This window comes from Centrocercus urophasianus, unplaced genomic scaffold, assembly GCF_019232065.1.
Source record: "Centrocercus urophasianus isolate 14NV4802_14NV808 unplaced genomic scaffold, USGS_Curo_1.0 seq_16, whole genome shotgun sequence".
Lineage (NCBI taxonomy): Eukaryota > Metazoa > Chordata > Aves > Galliformes > Phasianidae > Centrocercus > Centrocercus urophasianus.
Window position 1 is genome coordinate 22201900 of NW_024884711.1, and position 22963 is coordinate 22224862.

General features: G+C 35.7%; 1 protein-coding gene across 4 annotated transcripts in view; it reads right to left on the reverse strand.

Annotated features, from left to right (window-relative positions):
- PHF14 (PHD finger protein 14) overlaps positions 1-22963 on the reverse strand; it is a 151226-nt gene that overhangs the window by 32710 nt on the left and 95553 nt on the right. The window contains exons 17-18 of one of the 4 annotated variants that reach the window (XM_042816586.1): positions 21372-21489; positions 1292-1405 (exon numbers count right to left, since the gene is read on the reverse strand). In XM_042816586.1, coding sequence (XP_042672520.1) covers positions 1292-1405; positions 21372-21489 — 232 coding nt within the window. Of the gene's footprint in view, positions 1-1291; positions 1406-18903; positions 20753-21371; positions 21490-22963 lie in introns of those variants that run through there. The other 3 variants (XM_042816589.1, XM_042816588.1, XM_042816587.1) reach the window with 3 other exon arrangements.

Here is a 22963-nt window from a genome sequence, read left to right on the forward strand (position 1 = left end):
CTTCTGCTCTGCTTCTGAATTCCTCCAGAGAAGAAACAGATAAATTGGAAAAGCTGAGACTTAGGAGCCAGAATCCATGACCCTCCGTAGTCTAAGATCCCTTTGCTACTCAAGAAAATAGACACAAATATTACTAAAAGTTTACATTACTTTTTCCACTGGACTGTTTAGATGTGATCACCTGAGTACAAAGTAACTATAGTCTGAAAACAAGATACTTTTAAGAATTAATTCTCCCAGCCCTGCACTGAGGACTTGCCTCTTCTTCAGACAAAGTGAGAAGATCATCAGAGGAAAGGAGAAATCTGTGAAGGTATTTGATAATTGTCTATAGGCTGCACAGGAGAAACAGTGAATGGCACTGTAATGGATGTAGTTCCTCCTGCTAATATTTCATTTTCTCTTTTAAAGGGAAAATTGTAGAGAAAAAAAATCTGAGGAAAAAAAAGTCTTAATATTACCTTGTGTGTGGCATATTCTTAACAACAATAACTGAACTGCTTGAGGAAGCCAAGATTAGGAGTATTAAGGTTACTCCAAACAAAAGACTTATCTCATTAAATATAATAACCTTTCCCTGGAAGGATGAATCTCATAATAAAATTAAGTTTTAAGTCTGAATTCAGCAGACAACCGTCTCTCCAGAAATCATGTACTGAGACAAGCATGCACTCCGGGGTCTGAAGAAGTCAGTCACAGGCTACGTTACGGAACTACCTTACAAGTCAGCACCTTTTCTTATAACAACAGGGAGTTGGCCTTATGCCCACACTACATCATTATCATCTAGCATCATTTTTCTGGAACACAAAGATCACAATGAAAGGCACAATAATATGACCAAGGGCCTTTCCTTTGCACAACCCAACAGTTAGCCAAGTTTAGGTTTAAGGAAGGATGACAAATGCTTTACATCTACTTATATAACTATATACACCTGCTGCTACTGTTTCTTTAGTCTTATAAAGCTTCATGTGCTCAAATCTAACAGATTTCCTGATACTATCATGGGTGTGTGAAAGATAGGAATAATGAAAAAAAAATATTTTCCTAATCACTGATAATAAGAAACAGTATTAAACTGCACTAGTTGGAGGCCACTTGACTTACATAACAAAGGTCTGGAAATTTACGCTTGTCTTGTGTGTCAGTGGTACGGGAGCATAAAATTGAGCTTTAGCTTTAAGAAAGTCTCTGCTACAAGTAAAGCAACCCTAGGCATGAAAAACAGAGGCAAACGTGTATTCCCCAACAGTTAACCTTGGAACAGAATAGACACAGAAGGTCCTACCTCTTCTGGATGTTTCTGTGCCACCGATATCAGCTCTTCAGAGCTACTTCTTGAGGTAGAGGGTACCACATTACCTGGGGCCTCTGAGACCACCTCATTTGACGGCTCGGAGTCCTGAGGGCAACAGAGACAAATAGACCCCTCAGCAGCATGTTGGTGTGGTACCCCAAAAGGGAGAGACTTCTCAGAGGAAGCGTGCTCTAAGCACAGAGAAACAAAGAATACTTGAAGTCTAAAACCTTGTTTAAATCTGGGCCAACACCTTTATCCCAGAGACAAAAATATCTGCCGTTTACTTTCATAAAATGCTAATACTTTCTTCACAAGAGCATTTTAAGGCTTAGCAAATAGCTATTTAGTGTTTTAGAACCATGAAGTTCTGAATAAGTGTGCTTGTTTAGCCCATACCTACCCCTGCATTTCATCCCTTTATTTATGATGGAGGTTTCTGCAAAACAGCTGGGACTATGTTAAAACAACCCAACACAAATAGATTTTATCAACTGCTTTAAACTGATATAGCACATAAAAATATTAAAGCTAGAAAAGATAGCAGTTGATTGTCAGTGTTAACACTATCGTCAAATAAATAAAATAAAAACAAATAGGTAGTTTATATTGTATTTTCTAAATTACCTTTACTGTGAATTTATGATGCAATGCTACTAAAATAGATCAGTCAAAACAAAATCACTTTAATACCTCCACTGCTTCTCACAGTGGTTTTGATATCTGCATAGATTGAGATATTTTGCTACGGAGGAAAAAATCCATTAATCGGTACTATCTCTACTGTGCTTGTAATGCTCATTATGGAATAAGATATTTTAGATGTCATCGCTTAGCAAGCAGAATATATGCTTTTGATGTACCACTTTCTCCCTATAGTCATTAATTGCAAGGAAATCAAGATTGCACTTTCAAAAACTGCAAGCTGCAAAGCTCATTATTAAGTTTTTTGACATAACTTCTAAAATGTAAACTGAAACTTCATACTAATAATATTCAGCATTTGCAGTTTAGCCAAATGAATATGTTTGGACTGTTGGAAGAGGAAAAATGAATGCTGTAGTCCAACACTCATTACTGAAAACCACACTGAGAATCAGAGGGCAGATGATACATAGAATACATAGATACATAGAGAATACATAGATGAGGTTGCTGGAGACTATAAAGTAGGGAAAATCTCTTCGGGCCTGAAGAGAGAGTTATGCAATATCTCTAATTGATATAACTTTTCAGGTTAGTCCCTGTTTAAAAAAAAAAAAAAGCTTCTAAGCTTAAATTTTTCAAATAAAACTATTTACAACTTTTTTGTTGCACTGCCTCTTTGTGACTCAAAATATTCTGCCACAGTCTGTGGTCTATCACCTTAAGTTGAAAGCTGAATGCCAGGAGGACTTAAAAGGCAAAATCAGCTTTCAATGATGAATAAAGAATTCCATCATTGTTAATAACAAAGTCTCACTGAACTGTTTTACAGGCATTAGCAAATGCAAAATGAGACATTTTGGTAGAGCCCCCATCCCAATTTTATGATAAGAACAGTAAAACACTATTTTGCTCAGTTTTCTCAATTACTCACAAGAATATCAACATACTGGCTTAATACGGTGAATTACAAGAAGAAACATCTCAAGCACTCTGACAGTAAACATTTGATATTTCCCCATCCATCACATGAAAGCTCACTGCTATCTTTGCCACGTAAAACTTCTGCACTGTGTTCACACTCGCAGTTCCTGCTTTTGCCTTAGTAGATCTGAATTTGCACAGGCAAATGTCCCCACGCTCAGTGGCCCTCCTCATTTTGGTTCCTGGATAACAATGACAAGAAAATTATCTCTTCTTGCTGCTGGCCCAATTATCCATGAACTGATTCAGAGAACTGAACCATGCTATTTTGTTTACTCCATGAGGACTAGAAAGTTAAATCACTGCTATGTAATTTATCAGCTTGGTGTGTTTCCAAGAGCTCTCCTGTGCTGCTTACAAATACAAAAGTAACAACCACATGCTTGGAGAAAATGGCATACTTGTCCAAATTCTTCGGTTCAGTGATCTGTCTACTTGAATTCTGACTGTCTTTTGTGCCTAAGAAATGTTGTGGTATTATACCTGTGACCAGATACTGGTGGCAACACTTCTTTCTTAGTTATATTTTTTGAAAGTAATAAAAAAAATGGGTTCCAAAACTCATCAGTGCAGCAGCAATTTGATAAGTGTATATTCCTATTTCATTCCTTTTTTCTCAGCAGGACCAGCATGTCACAGATGCTCTCCCCTGATCAAGTCTCAATATCTTTTTCCCCTAAGCCATGCCTCTCCTTAGTTGTTTAAAGGACACGCTGGCCAATGTAGTAGCCCATTTTTAAGATGATAGATAGAAATCAAATTTACTTTGTTCGACAAAAAACAATCAGAGAAAATGCTTCTCCTTGTCCTGTAACATCAGTTTTGCCATCTCTTTTGTCACTTCTTAGGAAAAATATTCAAAGCCTAAACATCTGTATGAAAGGCAATCTATGCTGTTATGAAGTACTTAAGCAACACAGGAAATACAGGTTTTGGAAATAACCATATTCAGTAAGTGAAGCATGATCCATTTATGTAAGGTACAATGACAAAAATGCCACAAAGTGTGAGAACTTTCATAAAGCTTTTTCTCACTGTGTTATGAGTACACAGCCAAATAAAAAATATTTCTACTAACTACTTCTAGTATTCTGACTTACACTTGGATAAATAAAACCACCTGAAATTAGCACTGTTTACTTTTGTAAAGGAAAGGACTATCATCTGTTTCACTGACCCCAAACAATTATTTTACGGTATAAAGTGGAAAAAGGTGCTTAAAAACAAAATAAATTTCTTGTCTTCTTCCTATTATTTATACCACAACATATAGATTGACTTTGCAAAAATGCCACCTTTTTCTTTTCTCAAGGTTTTGTATCTTGAAAAAGATGTCAATAGCACCTCTTGTTTATTTGTAAGCCTCAAATATAGCCAGGAATAATGTGACTGTTCAGAGATGTATAAACAGAGGAAGAACCACATGTGCAGACATTCCACTGTTTATGGCAGAAAGGCAAATCTGCTTGACCAATGTCTGCTTTCAGACAACCTAACTATTCATATAATTTAAGATACACCTTGGACCTTCAGCACTTTATTTTTTTTTTTTAAACTCAGGTCAGTAGAGATCAAAGGTAGGAGGAAAAATCAAAGGTTTATCCAACTCTAAAGAAATTTCCTCAAAGTACTCCATTTTTTTTTCTTCCTCTTTTTCATCCTGTTTGGAGTGTATGCTATTTGCATCCAATGAAATGGAAGTAAACATCGTTATCTTAGTTTCTGTTCTATGCTGTGCAGAATTAGCAGTGATATAATACACTGAAAAATCAATAGTGCATACAGAACAGATGGGGATTTCATTTGTGAGCTACATAAAAGTGATAGATTTCAGAGGGTAATATTTACATTTTACGCTATGCTAATGTTGGGTTTTCTGTTTGTTTATTTTTCAAGTTCTAGTTTGAAGACTTTTTTTCTTTTTTTTTTTCTTTAAAAGAACAGGTCTTAAATACACAATACATACATAAATACACATGTATTGGACACTTATTTTCCATATATATACATACTTCTTTACAGACATGTACATTGCCAAGGCTATATTCATTACGAATATTATGGAAACGAAACATTGTATCTGTTTACCCTTTATGTTAGAGAAACAACAGATGTCAACTTGTATAAAACAGAAGCTCTATGCAGCCTCTGATTTTGAAGTAAATAAAGAACTGATGTATAAAAAAGCATTCCTAAAAGACTGCTAGAAAGCATGAGAAGCTGCATTTGAAATAAGATGACAGAAAAACAGCATTTTAAGACGGTATTTATATTTATACCAGCTGAGCATCAGCTAGTCTGCTGCTACTACTTTAAAACAAAACAAAAACAAAAAAGAATCCAAATGAACCAACTCACAAGCCCCCAAACCCTTTATAGATAATTTCAAGCTGGCAGGTTTGAATATATTATGTTAACTTTGCATCAGTTTTCATGTATCATCCTTTACCTTGGTCCAGTTGAAAATTACACAAGCCATAAATTAGCTTTAAACAAGCTTTGAATCAGCCTGGAACCAGTTTTCAAATTAAAGAGCCGTCAGTATATTACATGGTACTGTCATTTTATTACCCCAATCAATTTTGTGTGGCCTGAGGTTGAAAGAAAATGGATGCTGTCTTCATTTGCAAAGGGTTTATCTCTTACACCAGGCTCTGAGGACATGACTGCAGTAATGAATTGGAAGCTAAAGTTACTAACAAAGACTTTTAATAGTAGCAAAGTAGAAATATTTGCCCCTCTTTAGGCTTACAAAAGAAAAAAAGAAAAGAAAAAAAAAAAAAAAAAGCTCTTTCCAAAACATGAAGCCAGCTTCTTAGGGCTGAAGGACTATGGGAAGAAATGAGTCTATCTTTGCTCAAGTGCCACAGTGCTGTGAGGCTCAGAGAGCACCACATTCACTGAGACATGGGAAACGCCTGGCTTGGTCAGAGCAGGGCCCCTGAGAAGCCCAGGATGTGGGAGATGATCCCAGCTGCTCCCACCATTCCCTGCTCTCTCTTACTCACCATGTGTTCACTTTGAAGGTCTTTCTGATATCTTAGGTAGGATATGGTAAAATATAGTGAATGCAAGGGATATGTAATTCTCCACAGTTCATGGACAAAGCAAAGGCCCAGCAGGAACAGAGCTTATCTCAATCTCCTTACACACACAAGATCAATCACTTTGTCATTGCCTGCATTCTACCCAGCAATGCTTAATGAGGTAAGAATAAGGGCTTCAAAACCCACGCTCTGTATCTGTAAAATTTCCTTTCCTCCTCCTATACTCCTTTTGACATTCTCCTTGTGCTGATTTTGTTTTGCATCTGACCATTTCCTCTCTTCATCTGCCCTCTCTAAAGATACAAAATTACAGCTGCAGCCTTTACACAGGCTGCTAACTCCTGGTGCACTCTTGCGCTTGCTCTCCACTGCTTCATCCCTCTCTTGAGAAGGGACGATGACTCCTTTGTCTGCACACCGATAACACAACAGGCTCTCAGCAGATGGCTGAGCAACTGCTTCACTTCAGGTAACAAACCTCAATTTGGATCTAGAACTGCTGTCCTCTTTAAAGGCAGAGACGAAAGAGAAATCTTTTCATAATTCTCAGTTTTCCAAACATAGGACCTTCATTACATATTTTAGCCTCATGCTATTTTTTTATCAAAGTGTGCAATATAGAAGACGTGATAAAGTTACAAGATGTTCGTACTAAATACCAATCTGCTTCAATTTATAATCCTTCTAACTTCCAAAAAACTACAGCATTGACAAAAGCAAGTTTGTATCTTCAAAATCTGCCTACATTTCCAGCTGTCAAAGGGTGACTTCCCTTCACAGCTGTTTAAAATAAAGATGTTACTATTTCTAGAATTTTATTAAAACTGAACAAATTATGACAGGAAACAGGGCCATATGTTTGCTCAGGATGCATTCTTCAAATGAAAAAAAAAAAAACCCAACCCAACAATCTACATATATTTAAAGGTAGAAACAGCACTCTCAAAATAATGTTTTTCATATTTACTCTTCCAACTTTATCTTATGCAAATAGAAACAGCAAACAGCAGAATATCTTACCGCCTGAAAGTATCACCACTCACCTCCGGAATCTGAATTCACATTCCCTTTTTAATCAACACATTTTCCACATTTGCATTAAGTCAGTGTGGTAATCCTACCTCGCTGTGGAATGAATCCTTCCCTTTTAAAATCAAACTCTCCCACATTTTTATATTTCCCTTTTACTCTCCCATCAATCGAAAACTGTCTTTCAATGCCTGCTTTTTATGACCCTGAATTCTCTGAGCAGTCTTAAAGAAATCAGCTGTTAAAGTGGTATAATTTTTAAAAATACGTAAACACTAGGATTAACCACTGAAGTATAGGTTTGTGACACTAACCTCGTATCTTGTACATAGCACAAAGGAGTATACCTTTCTTGTTACTGTCATTGCTTAAAGCCACTGATCACAGATATGCCGTGGCTCAAAACTGCTGACAAAAGTAACGATATAAGCATCTTTTTGCATGATTGATTTTAGAATTTCTTCAATAAAAGGAAAAAGCCAACATCTATCATTCCTGAGCTATATCCCCTATGGCTTATATAACATGGTAATTATCTGGTGTGACAGATTTTATATGAATACCTGTTTGCAGACTATTAATATACTGGTCAGACTGCTGTACAACACTACTGTCATTACATATAAGAGTAAATCTGTACTTCGCCCTTTTTCTCAACACCACTTTCCTCCTAGTTATTGTTCTGTAATTTTTTCTCACCGTGATTCAGGATACTGCCCAACAAGTTATTAGGAACACAGCACTGTTAGCTGTGCAGTAAGGTACAGCAGGAAATTTACTCCTACCCCTCGGGCCAAGCTGCTCACCCACGCAATTTCTGTCCCAAGCAGTTTGCTTTACACCACTCCATCAGTCAGAGGGAAAGCAGACATGAAGTTTGCTCACAATGCTTGGCTCACACTCTGCTCAAACCACAAAACTGAGCACTTGAGAAGATTTCTGCTCAAAAAACAGCTGCTTTATTTGAACAAAAATAGAACGTAGCTCAGAAAAGACTTTCTTTCAAGCACACAATCTTCAATACTATGCATCAGCATGCAGAGCGTGTCTGTCAGATGTCGGAACAAAGCTTTAAATTGTACCATCTAACTTAATTCTCAAGATAGGGTCAGCACATTCACAGGGCTTTTTTTTTCCTTTGAGATGTCCTTAAAGTAATATTTATTTAGCTTCTTAAATCTTCATCAGCACTGATTCTTGCTTTTCAAATCCTTGAAGTCCAGATTTTCCCAACATAATGCAAAACAGAGCAATGTTAAAATGCGCAATTGCCAAAAGCATCACAGAATTGTCAAAGGCTAGTTATCAAATCAGAATCAGTTTTCATATCTCCCCACTTCCAGATTTTTTTCCCCAGTAATAAGAGGAAATAAAGAGACTGCATAGCACATCATTTTGCACTCTGAGTTTATAACGTACATTTTATAGCTCCCTGAACTTTCCTCACATGGCATCCACTTATCTGCCTGTAGTTCAGCGCTTTGTAGCTGTTCTATCCTGCTCTGGGAGAAGGCTCTATGTGCCCTCTTCTTTACCACAGCCCAAGTTTTTAACTCGCTCTGCTCTCCCCTGAGAGGCTTTTTGTGTATTCCTCCATGTAGAGCTTTCACATTCCTAAGAATGTTTGTGTGCTCACATTTCCCCTTCTACGCCAAGGGGTCCTTCTGCAGTCCCATTAATTTACCCCATTTTGCTTCTCTCTCTCTCTTTCTAGACCCCATCTCAAAAGGTATCATATTTTACTTGCTCTGATAAGGCAGAGATCAAAAACATTTCTTCAAGGGTATGAAATATTTTAAGAAATGAATCCATCTATGTTTGAGCGTGCATATAAAAATATTTCTTATGTTCCCCTTTTAAGGAGGAGTAAAATGTGCAAAGTTAAAAAAAGAAAAAAAAATCCTAGATAACCTTTAATGAACTTCAACCAATTATGTTATGAATCTCATTTTGCAAGTGCCCCTGATTTATTCATCCATACTGGTCAGCAGAGTGCAGTAACTCAAGAATACTTTGAAGTAAGTTTAAGCTACTAATGGAAATACATACTCTTATTAATGCAAAGTAGCCAGCTGAAACATAGGGATGTTTTGTTCTGTCAGACTGAGCTGCACTGACAATGGGCTGTTTACTTAAACGGGAAGGAGCAGCCCAGTTGACACAATTTCAGAGGTGACATTTATCAGCCATCTTTTGCTGAGCCTGCAGGAATTGAAAGGTCAAACCCACTGCTGCTGCTTGAAGGCATCCTCAAAAAGGCCTGGAAATTTCTCATTCTTCTCTAATTAAGAACACCAAGAATGATATATGGAATGATGAGGCTAAATTAGCTCAAAATATAGATCTTACTCTCTATTTTTAGGGGGCTTATTTTCCTCTCTTTAACTTTTTAAAGCAAAAATCTTTTTTGTTTCTAATCTGTATTAAAAAACACACACCAAGACCTTCTTCAATATAATTCCTTAAATAACATTGAAGACTAAGTTGCTTTAGCTAAAAACATTATGCACACAGTGCTTGCACAAACATGCAAATTATAAAATGCAATAACTGAACTGAATAAATCTGTGTATTAAATTTTAGACTTTCTACCTTGAGACTACTGATATGCACTTCCACAAAATCTCTTATTAAAATGGGAATGGAATAGCTTTTGTAGTCAGTGAAACTAAAACACAAATACCTTTGATACAGCAAATGTAAGAGTGATTTTAATAGTCATTTCATGCCTAAATCACTCTCTTTTGATGTTGCTTCTTCACATCTCCACGAAACGTATATATGAAACATAGAAGTATTTATCCTTCTACTCCAAGGATAAACATCAGCCAGATCCCAAGCTTTGTGTGAGAGAAGAGAATGTTCTAAAATGCAAACATACTTCCTAAGTGCTGACAAGGCCCCTTCTGAATCAGCTAGGACTACACGGCTGGCATCAGCACAACCTGGAGAAGGTGGCACACACAGCCCAGATTAATACGAACAAGACTATGGAAAGCACGTGATGGAACAAATCAAATGTGCCAGACATGCATTACTGTGGGCAGTGGAGCATGGAAGAAATTCCTGACTAGAATTACAGAGCTGATGAATTCAAAACAAGGCTACGTTCCCTGAAACAAATTTTAGGCTTCGTTATAGACCACTTTCAACAACCAACAAAATGCAACACAACTGTCAGAAATAATGAACAACAGGCCCTGACTGAATGAAAGAACAGAGCTTTCCCTATCCTCCTTTCCTAATCCTCCTTTCCCAGTAAGCAAGCAAGTTGAAGGCACAAACTGGCACTAGAATATTCAAACAATGCATTTTCAAACAACACTCTGAAGTTAATATATTTTGAAGTTAAAGTATTGATAAGCCTCATCAAAAGATCATAAAAGACTGAAGATTGAATTACACAAGTCCCAATACAACACACAGGGACAGCCAAAACAGCCAAGATATGCCATCACTGGCAGCTACTGTCATGCAGCAGGAACAGTCCTTGTGCTGAGGATCAGCCAAATGTGTTGTACGTGTTTCAGAATATCACTAGATTGGCCATACCGACTGCCTGCCCCTCTCCAGTTTTAGTGTCCCTTGAAAAGAACCCAGTTTGCACGCTCTTGAGACTGAGCTGTAATGCAAACGAAAGTGTTGCAACTGGTGGCAACTGAGTGATTTGCTTCAAAAATGCATTCCTGATCTTAACCAAAAAGCAAACTAAGATACCTCTGATTAAGATCCTGAAATGAGCACACCAGCATGCAGAACCATTCTGGATTATCAAGTTTCCTTCCTTCTTCAGAGATTCACTGAACTGAAAGCTCTGTGGAATCTAAACCCTTTTTTTTTTCTTTTTTTTTTTTTTCTTTTTTTTTTTTCCCCTAAATAACAAAAATAGACAGACACATTAATACATTTAATACCTTACTTGTAGAATAGGCTTGATCGCTTCCCTAAATTCACTGGTCATTCATTCAACAATCACAATGTGGACCCTAGCTGACTTTTCTGCTTAAGAGATCTCAAAACCATATTTATCTAGAGGTTACTTAACTCACTGTTCTTTAGTAGAAGCAGATTGCTTTGCATGGAAAAAAAGGATTCACTGGATAAAATGATAAAATGATTAATATCTGATATGTACCCTTATTTATTGCACAGGACTGGTTACACATTTAGCATCCATTATGTCAATTACTGAATCAATCTGCTGATGCCCTTTTATTTCCAAAAATAAACCTGCAATGCGATTAACTCACTCTAAGTACACTTCTGAGCCTTCCATAAATACTGAATTATCTTCTTATTTCCTTTTTGACACTTCTCTTCTATGGCTATTTATACCACATTTGGAATGATACCATCTGCCCGTCAGTCTTCACAAGACCAGGAGCTGGAAGAAACCTTGATATCTACACATTCCAAGGTTTTCCATACATAATTTTTTTTTCCTTTCTGGTACAGTTCAGTGCAGTTTAAATACACTTAAGACTTCTCAAACATGCTCAAAGGTGTTTCAAACCACTGAACCAGATAATAATTTTCAACTGTTACCAAAGACACATTTACAAAAATCTGAGATAAGCTTAATTGCTGCCAGAATTTATCAATGCAATATGCATTTTAAAGGTTTTGTGAAAATCTTCTGAAAAGCCACCTTAAAACCCCACATAGTATTTGCGCAATTTCTTGGTAGAGCTAATTATAATGCTCTTATATTCCCACACAAGATATTTGCTGAGCCAATTTTAAGAAGAAGGAACTTTTCTGCTACAGAATGCTAAAATTCAAGTGGTGAGGCACTCCTTTGCACAGAAAGTGGCTGACACAGCACAAATCAGCAATGCCCAGCTGTCTTCTGCAAAATGTGATTAAACGTGGCTGGCACTACAAGAATCTCTATTTGGGAATGGCAACAACCTCACAACAACTATCTAACACTACCACAAAAAGCAAATCTTGACTCTGCTAAAATTCATTACTTGCTTAGCACTTCATAAAATGGCATTTTTTCAATTGTGTGTTTTTTAATTTTTTCCCTTCCCTCCCTTCTCCTTTCTCTCTCCTGATTCAATATGACTGGATTTTGTATAGGCAGCATTATTAATTTACACTGATGAGTGACACGTTTCTTAAAGTGGCATACATGGCTGCCCTTCTTTGAAACCCTTTAAAATAAAATCAGTCTTGAGAGTAAACATGAGTAGGCAATTAGAAAACTACAATACAATGTTCAGATCCTATCCAGAGACTAACAATTAAAGATCTAATTCTTCCTCTAACATACAGGATTTGATTACAGGTGCTAAGTTAATTTTCAGAGTAATAAAGTTGAGACCAGTTGTGAGGAATCAAGACACATAATTCTTCTTTAATTACATACTTTCTAGTTCTGTGTAAGACATAAGGCAAGAAATATACATAATAGGCTTTCAGCAGCAACAGAACTCTACTTTGCAAAATTAGAGTGGATGAGGATTGTCACCAGAATTCAGATACAACCTGCACTTCTCAGGATTCCTTTTGTTTGTTTTGTAATTGTAAAGTACACACCTCTTGCCACTTTCTGTTGACAGTCTTCAATTCTTGAATGAATATGCAACTTATAAAAAATTATGTACACTGCACATGCTTTTACAAAAGCCCTCCTGGCATCTGGTCATCAAAGCCAAAAATTTAATCAAGGCTTGAAAAGTTAAAAAAAAACAAAACAAAAAACAAAAAAGGAAGTCATTTACAGATCATTCTATTCATTTCCATATGTTTTCAGAATCAGTGTGAGTTCCACTAAAAAACAGATAACAATCACAATCTTCAACTGGAATGTTAACAGAAAATAGCATTGGTCAATTACAATTTACTGGTAAATTTGTTGATGACGCCACTATCAGTAAAAAGCCCCTATAAACACTTTAAAGGCTCAGTCATTATTTTTGGAATTCTACGGTAGGGTAAATTATAATTCTTTGGCAGCTAAAATTTGGTGACTTTCACATACTTGTATTTTCCTTCTCCTGCTTCATTTTGAAGGGAATGTAAAACTGAGCAAACCTGGATTAAAACTGCTATCTTCATGTTGCTTACATTTCTATGTGTTCCCTTCATTACAATCACAATGCTACTCAACAGCTGTAGATATTTAGAGATTAATTTTTAAAAGCACAAATGATACAATTTCCAGTTACAGGACGCATTCCTCCTATCCTTCTCAGGCAGTATTCTTCCATCAGTTTTCTCATGTACTTTGAAAGCATGTGAACCAGAGAGGAGTTATAAAATCGTCTTATGCTGGGGTGCTGCTCAGTGTTAAAAATGTACGCTCCTTTTCTTTCATTCTCTTACGATGAGTTAGCTTAAAACTAGGTTTAGTGGCTTTATAGACACAATAATAACTGCTTTTTGGATTTTACCAATTGTAGATAGATCCCAGCTTAGACTCTTTGCCACTCAGTAGAGTGGTAGTGAGCAAGTTAGGCTGCAAATTCATTTTGTCATGGCTTAAGAAGCGTAAGCCATAATTCAGTAGAAAAGCTATTTCCCAGATAAACCATAATTGTAAGCAGATTTTGTTAGAAGCATAACCTACAGAAGGTAAGGAGGAGCAGCGGTGTTTCTAACTGCTGCCCAGTGAAGAGATTTTCTTTCCTCAATCATTACTTTATGCTAGATAATAGTTATTCTATCAAAACTAAACCACATCTAGAGTTCTAAATGCTTAAACACTAGATTGTGTTTATTCAGATTAGATGCTTTAAAAATGTATCATCGCTATACTAAGTGGTTCAAATCACTAAGCCTCACACTTCACTAGTATCAGGAACCTCTTAAATTAGATATGAATAAGCATCATAGAAAGGCTTGGGTTGGAAAGGACCTTAAATATCATCTAGTGGCAACCCCCATGCCATGGGTAGGACTGCCACCCACCAGCTCAGGCTACCCAGGGCCCCATCCAACCTGGCCTTGAACACCTCCAGGGATGGGGCACCCACAGCTTCTTTTAGAAGCCTCCACCCTCTGAGTAAAAAACTTTCTCCTTGAACATGCAACCTAAATCTCACCTCTTTTACTTTAAAACCATTCCCCCTTGTTCTATCACTGTTAGATCACGCAAGAAATCATTCCCCCTCCTGTTTATAAGCTCCCTTTAAGTACTGGAAGGCTGCAATGAGGTCTCCCTGGAGCCTTCTTTTCTCCAGGCTTAACAAGCCCAGCTCCCTCAGCCTGTCTTCACAGGAGAGCTGCTCCAGCCCTCCAATCATTTTCGTGGCCCTCCTCTGGACCTGCTCCAAAAGCTCTGCATTATTCCTGTACTAGGGGCCCCAGGCATGGTCACAATATTTAACAAGGGTATTCTATCAACAGTGAAAATTAATGACCAAGCTTGATTCTAAACACAGCCACCCTTGTTTATTTACACTTCATTAATTATTTTCTTAGTTACAATAAAGCAAAAAAGTAATACTTTGACTTATAAGACACAAAGCCTTATAAAATTAAATCGCTTCAATTTAAAGGTAGTATAGCGCATCAAGAAACATCACTCTTTTCAGAACTATTTGAAACATCATGTTTTTTTCTGCTTTTGTTATAAAACATTCAATATAATAGAATGCATTGTATTATACTACTGTTCCCCCACTAAGAAAATGAAGTTGTAACGGTGTGCAAAATTTCAGTTTTGAAAACATTCTGAATTGTTGGGTTATGAAAGAATATGAATGAAGTGAAGCAGCACGGGACTTCTGTCTCCTAGCTAAGAAAATGAATCTTGGAAATGGAACAATTTTTGGACCAAATATTATTAAAGTGGAGTTTTAATAACAAAAATACCTATTTAAAACTGCTGCGCAGTGTAAATCTGGGACAACAGGCTCTTACCAAGCTTATTATAACTGTTTTTTCTGTTTGTTTTTCAAAATTTAATATGAGAATAAATTATATATTTCACTTTGAATTCCTAATTGGTGCCCTATCTTTTAATCACTTTTGTTATTACTCATTGATCTATCCCAATGTCATACTTCAAAACTAGAAATCTTTTTTGAATTTGGAACAACTGTATATCATTAATTTCTGGCTGGCACTAGATCGACTGCCCTCTGAGTAACCAGTCAAAAAGATTTGTTCAGAGAAGGTTATGAAAAAGAGAACGCTGTAGCATATTGCCCATTTTTTCACAACACCTTTTGGTTACAGTTAAACTGAACTTAGTAGGAAGCACAAACACTGAAAGTCCAAGACGAGGATTTGGCATCCAGTGACACGGGGTGTTTGGAACTGGTAGAATTGATTTTGTTGTGGAGAAGAATTCAAATAAATATCCATTCCAAACATATTTTACAGTGCTTAACCTTTTTTTTTTTTTTTTTTTCTCTCACTAAAACCTAAGCTTCCTACATACACTATGGGATGTACTGGCAACTGAGTGTATCTGATTATTTGGATTCATTTGTGGATTTAATACCAACTAACTCTATCCTGAACTTATCCTCTCTATATAAATCAAGCTTCATCTTAAGTTAATTTCAAGGTTGATTATTTTTGGAACATTTTATGGTATAAATTATTCAATAGATAGATCTTTCACATTTATTTGCCAGAAAATAACAGAGGCTGCACCAATTAATTTTTCTAAATATGGGGAGCAAATGCTAGAACACACTTGGCAGTATTAACTGGCCAACTGATAAGAACTAATCTACGCTGTAATGCGACTTTTTTTTTTCTTGAACTGTCTGGACAGACAAAGCTCTTCCTGTGACAAGGTTTGGCATTACCAAAGTTCATAAAAAAGCACTGCTAAAGTTTCACACAGTCTTAACATTTGGATAATTTCTTCTTGTTTAATTTCAAGACAGTCATTCAATGGTGTCCAAGGCCTCATGGCTGCTCACAAATTTATGAAGACAAGGACTTAAATGTGTATTTTCTAGCATATATATATATATATATATATACATACAAATATACATGTTTGTAAAGCTTTTATTGTATGACAGAACACGTCCCAAGGTGATTTATGTAGCATCACTCAACTCTACTCAAAAAGTTTTAAAATATATGAACAAATACAAAAATGTTTGACTGTACTGTTCTTGATCAACACATAAGAAAATAAGTCATAATATCCACACCCATTAGAAGTGAAAATAGACTCCATCTTTTCAAATCTGGTCACTTACAGTATGCAATTCACTATTCTGTAACACTGAGTTAAGCCTGAAAAGTGTTGCATAAAGCAAAATGGAAAAAAAATTCAATTTATGTTCGCCTGCCATCAGCTAGCAGATTTGTTAGCAGTATTCATTTGTCATTTTCCAGGTACAGTGATGTTTGCCTTGGTGGCAGAACATTTACTTGTATGTTGTGCTCTCAAAAGAAACTGCACTGACTAAATTAGGGTCACAGCTTCTTTACAAGCACTGCAGTCACCCTTTGTCAGAATACGTAATTAAAAAAAAGTTTCAGATAATACAAAGGACCTTTAATAATACAAAATCTTATGTGTATTTTTGGAAAGATGTGTTTTAAATATAACTACTTTTGCACTGAGCGATAACTACAAAAGTACTATAAAACATATATAAGACATGATTAAGCACAAATATAAAATTGCCAGTTTGTGTCAAACTCACATTTCATGTTAAAATAGCGTTTTCTCGTATATATAAACCTCTAAAAACTTTTCCACTTTAAAAACATTTCCACTTTCTTAGAAATACACAGTTCTGAATGTCAGCAAATGCCTGGATAAAGTATGTCAATGCAATGTAAATTCCATCATCTTCTACGAGTACTCAAGCAAACAGAATTCCACTCAGACTAATCCCTTCACTAATCTAAATTGTTTAGCCCCTACAGACCATGGATAGGAAAAGGCAGCTCGACAGAACAATCCATTGAAATTTAAGGAAAATGTCTCAAATAACAGCACAGTAATGGCAAACAGGAAGTTAAGACATGGGGATTAAAGAATTAAAAATCCCATAAATTTGTTACTCAGTTGCAATAATCCAGACCACATCATTGTGATGACTTTCAGCTTACACCATCTTACACCATCACCAGCTGCAGCTCTCAGAATTCAGCATTTTTGCATGTTAGGCCAAAGGATCCAAGCTAGGCAGCAGCAAATGAGGAAAAAAAAATACTAAACACCTAATACTAACATCTGCTTATTTTTTCTAGCATGCACAGGAGCTTGGGGTGAGAGAAGGGTAAAATTCAATCTTCCAGTCACAGCCTACTTCAGACATAAGGGCAATCTTTTTCTTTTCTGTCCCTGAAATGATCATTTTGGTTTTGTGTCTTGCAGAACCTGAAGACAGTATTTTCTTTTAACACTCAACCCAGATCATTCTCTTTCAGTGACCTCCAAAAGCTAAATGGAAGAAGGCATAGGTTCTATGGCAAAAAAAATACAGTGTGAACTTACTAAAGGCTATAAATTCATGCACAGCCACAAGAAGAATACAGTGCTGCACACAATCTTAATTTGGGCATTTCCTACATTCTGAGAGCTTGACATTGGGATTTCTTAGTTCTGCTGTTACTTTTATTTATGAACACAGCCGCTTGCAAGGGTGAGAAAACACACTCTGAGATACAGGAATAATTTTAAAAATTAAAAATTAAAGACATCATGAAATTGACAAACCAAGAACAGATGAGAAACTTCTCATCTCAGAGAACGTCTTAAAAATTCACATCATTTTATTAGCATAAAATTCTATAGACAAAAAGAATTAACTTCATTTTTTTTCTGACCAAATTAAGATTTGAAAGCCAGATACACCAAAAGAAGTGCTGCTGCTTTGCTACTAAGTAAAAGTGTCCACAATTGCTTTCCAACATGAAAGGTATGCAAAAAATACTACTTGCCAGGGCTGGTGTGTCATGGATTTGTAGTTCCAGAAAATATTTACTGAGGGGTTTAGATGAAAATTCTATGCACATACTCTGACAATTTATTTCCACTGAAAAAACGCAATGCTGTAAGAAGATGAAATAAAAGCAAACTAAACAGAAGTCTACAGGCAAGGCAGCTGATCTTGCAGCACTCAAATAATGACCTGACATGTACACTCTGCAGCATTTTGCAAAAATGGTTGTACACAAAAATGAGCAAATAGAAACCAAAGAAGTCAATGACTATGGTCATTGCAACTAGCATGATATATTTTTCAAGTTTTTGCTGCCTTGGTACTTTGCAAAATTTTGAAATTGAAAGAGATGCTTCAAACAGGACTTTTTAAAAGGAAGGCAATAGAAAGAATTCCTGAATTCCCACATTTAGTAATAATGAGACCCCATAATGAGCCCTTAAATCACATCATAAACACATGGGCAGGCCACATTAATTCCTACTGAATGATACATCACAATAATAAAAATTTTGTGTTGTTGGTTTTTATGAAATTATACTTTTAAATGTTCTATTTTCCTTCTGAATATCACTATTTGAAACTATCATGACATTTAGGATTTACAGTGCTTTTTGACAATACTTAAAACACACCGTAACACATCAGGCAGATGGATGGTGTTACAGAAATGGAGAGCCTGTGGGTTCACTTCAGCTTTCATGTGATGTAACAAAATCTACAAGGCTTTTGAGATGAGAGACCTTGTCAGACTTTAGTAGTGAGCTTCACCCATTCCATCAAGTGACTGTGAGTATTACCAGCAGAGAAGCTTTTGCCCTCATGCCCTACAGCAGTCTCTGCCCATCTGTTGTTTGACAGGCAGGTTAATATGGGAATTCTTCCTCCATGCTGGTGGAAGAACTGACACAACTGTTGAGAGTCCTGTGACTTGTATGAGCAAAACAGAAGGAGAACGTCCACACTTGTAATAGATGGCAATGTAAAGTGTACATTTATTATCACTATATTACATCTCTTACACCATGGTCATCAACAAGTGTTTAGTAAAAGCAGAAAATAAAAATACATTATTTGCTGCCAGTGCTATGTAGATCTTCCTGAACATACAAAATTGAAACTTGTAATTGTAAGTAAAAACCCATTAAAGATTACACGCAATGCACTATTACCTCTCTTCACTGAATTAGTGTAATTTACTTACCAATTGTTTCCAAGGGCCAAGACTGCTGCAGAAGACATCACTGCAGAATTTTAAAACACATACGCTAACAGTGATTTAAATTGGATCATAGCAGATGAAAAACATTGAAGGAATGAAAACTAAACAATAGTCTCCTTGGCAAAAGCTGGAAATTCAATCCTATTTTGCTGCTATAATCCGTACTAGAAACTTCACTGTGACATACCAAAAATTGGATTTAGTAAGTGACTGAGAGATTGAAATTGCTGGGAGCTCAAGCTTGCAATTCATCCATAGGTCAGGCAGAGTGCAGCAAACAAGCAAACTTCTCTACAGCTTTCCTCTCCCTATCTCTAAATACACTGCTGAGGGACTACTCCCTCTAGCAAGGGGCAGAAAAAGTCTCATCAAATTGTGATAGATAACACAATAGTAAAACCACATAGAAAACTGAATGCAAAAATGATGAAGTACATAAAGAAAGCCCTAACCCCCTAAAACCACATTCACTTTAAGGAAGGTTTGCAATGAGTGTAACTCAGTATTAAAGTGTTTGAATTTGTAACACATTATAGAGTAAAATCATGCAAATGTTCTAGAAAAATACTTTAAAACAGAGAGAAAAATGCAGCTTTTTCAGAGCATTTCTCTGTACAGCTTTGTGAAAAAGCGATCTGAAAGTGGCTACCCAAAACCACAAGGAGTCCTCATAAGACAATTTTTCAGCACCTTTCATATCCATTTTCATTCAAATACCATTCAAATTGCTTAAATTTGAAAGTGCAAATGACTTTATTATTTAAATATACTCATTTAGAAGTCTCTACGGAATGAAAAAGAAAATCAGATACAATAACAAGCATTTTTTTTTTTTAATTTGTATCACTAACATAATACAAAATACATTGTCAATCTAACAGTAAATTTCATTTACTCTTCAAAACACTGTGGTTTTCAATTTAAAATTAACACATGCCCTGTACTAAAATGATGTCAATCATACTTAGTTTACACAATAAAGTATTTTATATTTTTTATCTGGTACATAACGTTCTAATCTCCTGAAGAAGTTACAAACTCTGCTTTTTTGAGTTTGTTTACTCAGAAGAAGTCAAGCAAATTGGAGATGGAAATTCCAACATTATCAAGGACCTGTTTTGGTTTAAGCAGGTAACAAAACTTCAATAATTTCAATTCACTCTTGGAATGTCCATTCCATGTAAGTGGTACTCAAGAGAGAGTTCTTGATGTCCAAAATGTAGTGGACAGCTAATTTCCGATGGTTGTCTTCATATTTCCTTACAGAAGAATTAAATTAACTCCCCCACCGCATGAAACTGAGAACCATTTCTTCCTAGTCGCAAGTCAAAAACTATACTTGTACATTTGGTATCTGCTTCTCTAGAGGAACATCCACATATGCCAACACATAACTTATGACAGCACCTCTGCAATAGCTGTGTCCTTTTTAGTTGAAAATATTCTGCAAACACCAAGAAAGTAGCAGAACAGACTAAAATTCCAGATTTAATTTTTTTTTGTTTTTAACAAACAAATAAATTTTAAAAAACCAACAAAACATTGATGTACCAGATGAATTTGTAAATCCAATTTTAAAAATTAAGTACATAGTATTTCTTGCCAGGTTAAGGTGATGACAGAAGAGAATGCAGTACTATGGAAACTTCTGTACAGAAAAGCAAAGAAGCATATTTTTATTTTTTAGTAAGTTAGTACTGCAGAAGAGTACTATTTCTGTTTATAGTATTAAGAGATTAAATCTATGTCAGAATTTTAATTCTGACTTTAAAATGTCATATATTTGATCAAGGCATACTCATCAATATAAACTATTAAGGATAATAATTTTTAGCAGTAGTTGAAAAAACAAACAAACAAAACCCACTAAAATCAACAGATTTATTCAATCAAACCATCTTCATTAATTTTGACAAAGATATATTTGCTATCTCTGTTCTTAGAGGTTTTTGTTCTATACTAATCCAAAAATACTTTCACTTCTATGTAATATTACCAATCCTGATAGAGTACACTTATTCACTCCTTTCTCAGAGAGAACACTACAATATGAAGAGAAAACATGTAACTCAGATAATAAAATTCTCTTTATTGATTATTTTCATTTTGCATACATTCTGGTGTTTTTTTTTTTTAACCTGTTTTACAGAGAATCTGAAATCATTATTTTATGACCTCCTGCTTTTCAGAGCAGATCAATTTAGCATTTCAACAACAGCTGTGAGATGGCAAAAACTCCAACTACTTCACAGGATGAATTAACTTACTTTGGAAGATGTAGAGTCACATTCCTGACAGATCCATCCATAGCCAGTTTGCTTTGGAGACTTTTTCAAGGGAGGGTCTAAACAGCCAAAATGGTAACAGAGTCTGCATTCATCGCATCTGTGAAAGAAAAAAATAAATAAACCTATGTATATGTAAATTGTATTCCTGTATTATTTTACACTGAGCTTCCCTGCAATTCTCAGCGCAAGATTCTTTGATCCATTGTCAGGGTACAAAAAGTACATTTTCTACAAGTGTAATTTTCAAATGCCAAGTATGTTCTGCCAAATTTGGAATATTCCAATGCAGACACTCATGCATCACCTTCATCACTATCTCATTTAAATGATATTATTTAAGAGACTTGCTAATCAAAGAAAAGAGTATAGCCAGTTCATTTTTGTCCTTTATTCAGGTATTTTTTATTAAACAATGGCAATATTGATTTTTCATAGTCATTTCACTTAGTTACTTTTACAAGGCAAACAGTGAATCGCTCACGCATTCAATAATTCAAGTATAATTTACAGCTATAAATTAGGTATTTTAAACTGCAACTATGTAGTTCATAAATAAAGGCACAAAACATTTTCTGATTCTCTTCCAGTGTGCTGGAAAGGGATGACTATTTAAAAAGACTGTGATATTTCACTGTGATCTTTCATTTATAAAAACTGTCCTATGTATAAATGACACTTTTTTTTTATAATAAATCTTTTTGTTATTGTTTTGCACTTTGTTTAGTCCAGACGTGAAGCTCAAAACAAATATTGTAATTTCCTTGCTCACCTATTCTTAATGTACCAGAATTGAAGAAATGCTATAAGATAGGAAGTCCTTTACAAAAGGAAAGTGCTGACAGGATAATATGTTCAAAAGGAGAAAAATATTTTAAAAGCATATTTTCATATACCTTAAAGAACTTCACTCTATTTGCATACCCCCTACAGCCTTTCATATGAAAAATAAAGCTTTTTTCAAATTTACTTTGCAATATTATCTTTCTGAAATAGATTCTGAATGAAAGCCATTGCAAATAATAAAAAAGTAAGAATAAAGATTTAAGAATTAGAATCTCTAAGAATTTCCTTGCGCTTTCTTTCTTTGCTTCCCTTGATACCAATTTCTCCACTATAAAAACATGCAAAATCTCTGAAAACTGCAGTAAGAGTATGGCAGGATCACCACTAGATAGAAGACAAAGGTGTTATAATTATCAACAAAGAGAAAAGCACTGTATCACAGAAGGACTGAAGTAACAGAACACCTTGCTGTATTAAAAGGAGAAAACACACAAGCGACTCCAGGAATTAGTCTCCACATACAAGAGAGGTAACTATTGTTGATGACAACTACTTTATCTAAGTAGTCACATTTGTCCTTGTCAAATCTGTTTTGCTTGGGAAGCCCTCTGTTTTCACACACTGTACGTAAGACATGAGCACTGTTAAATGTCCTGTTTGTACTGTTTTTATTAGTCCAGCCTGAATCTCCCCTGGCTCAGCTTGAAGCCATTCCCTCTGGTCCTATCACCAGTTACATGAGAGAAGAGGCTGATCCCCAGCTCACTACAACCTCCCTTCAGGTAGTT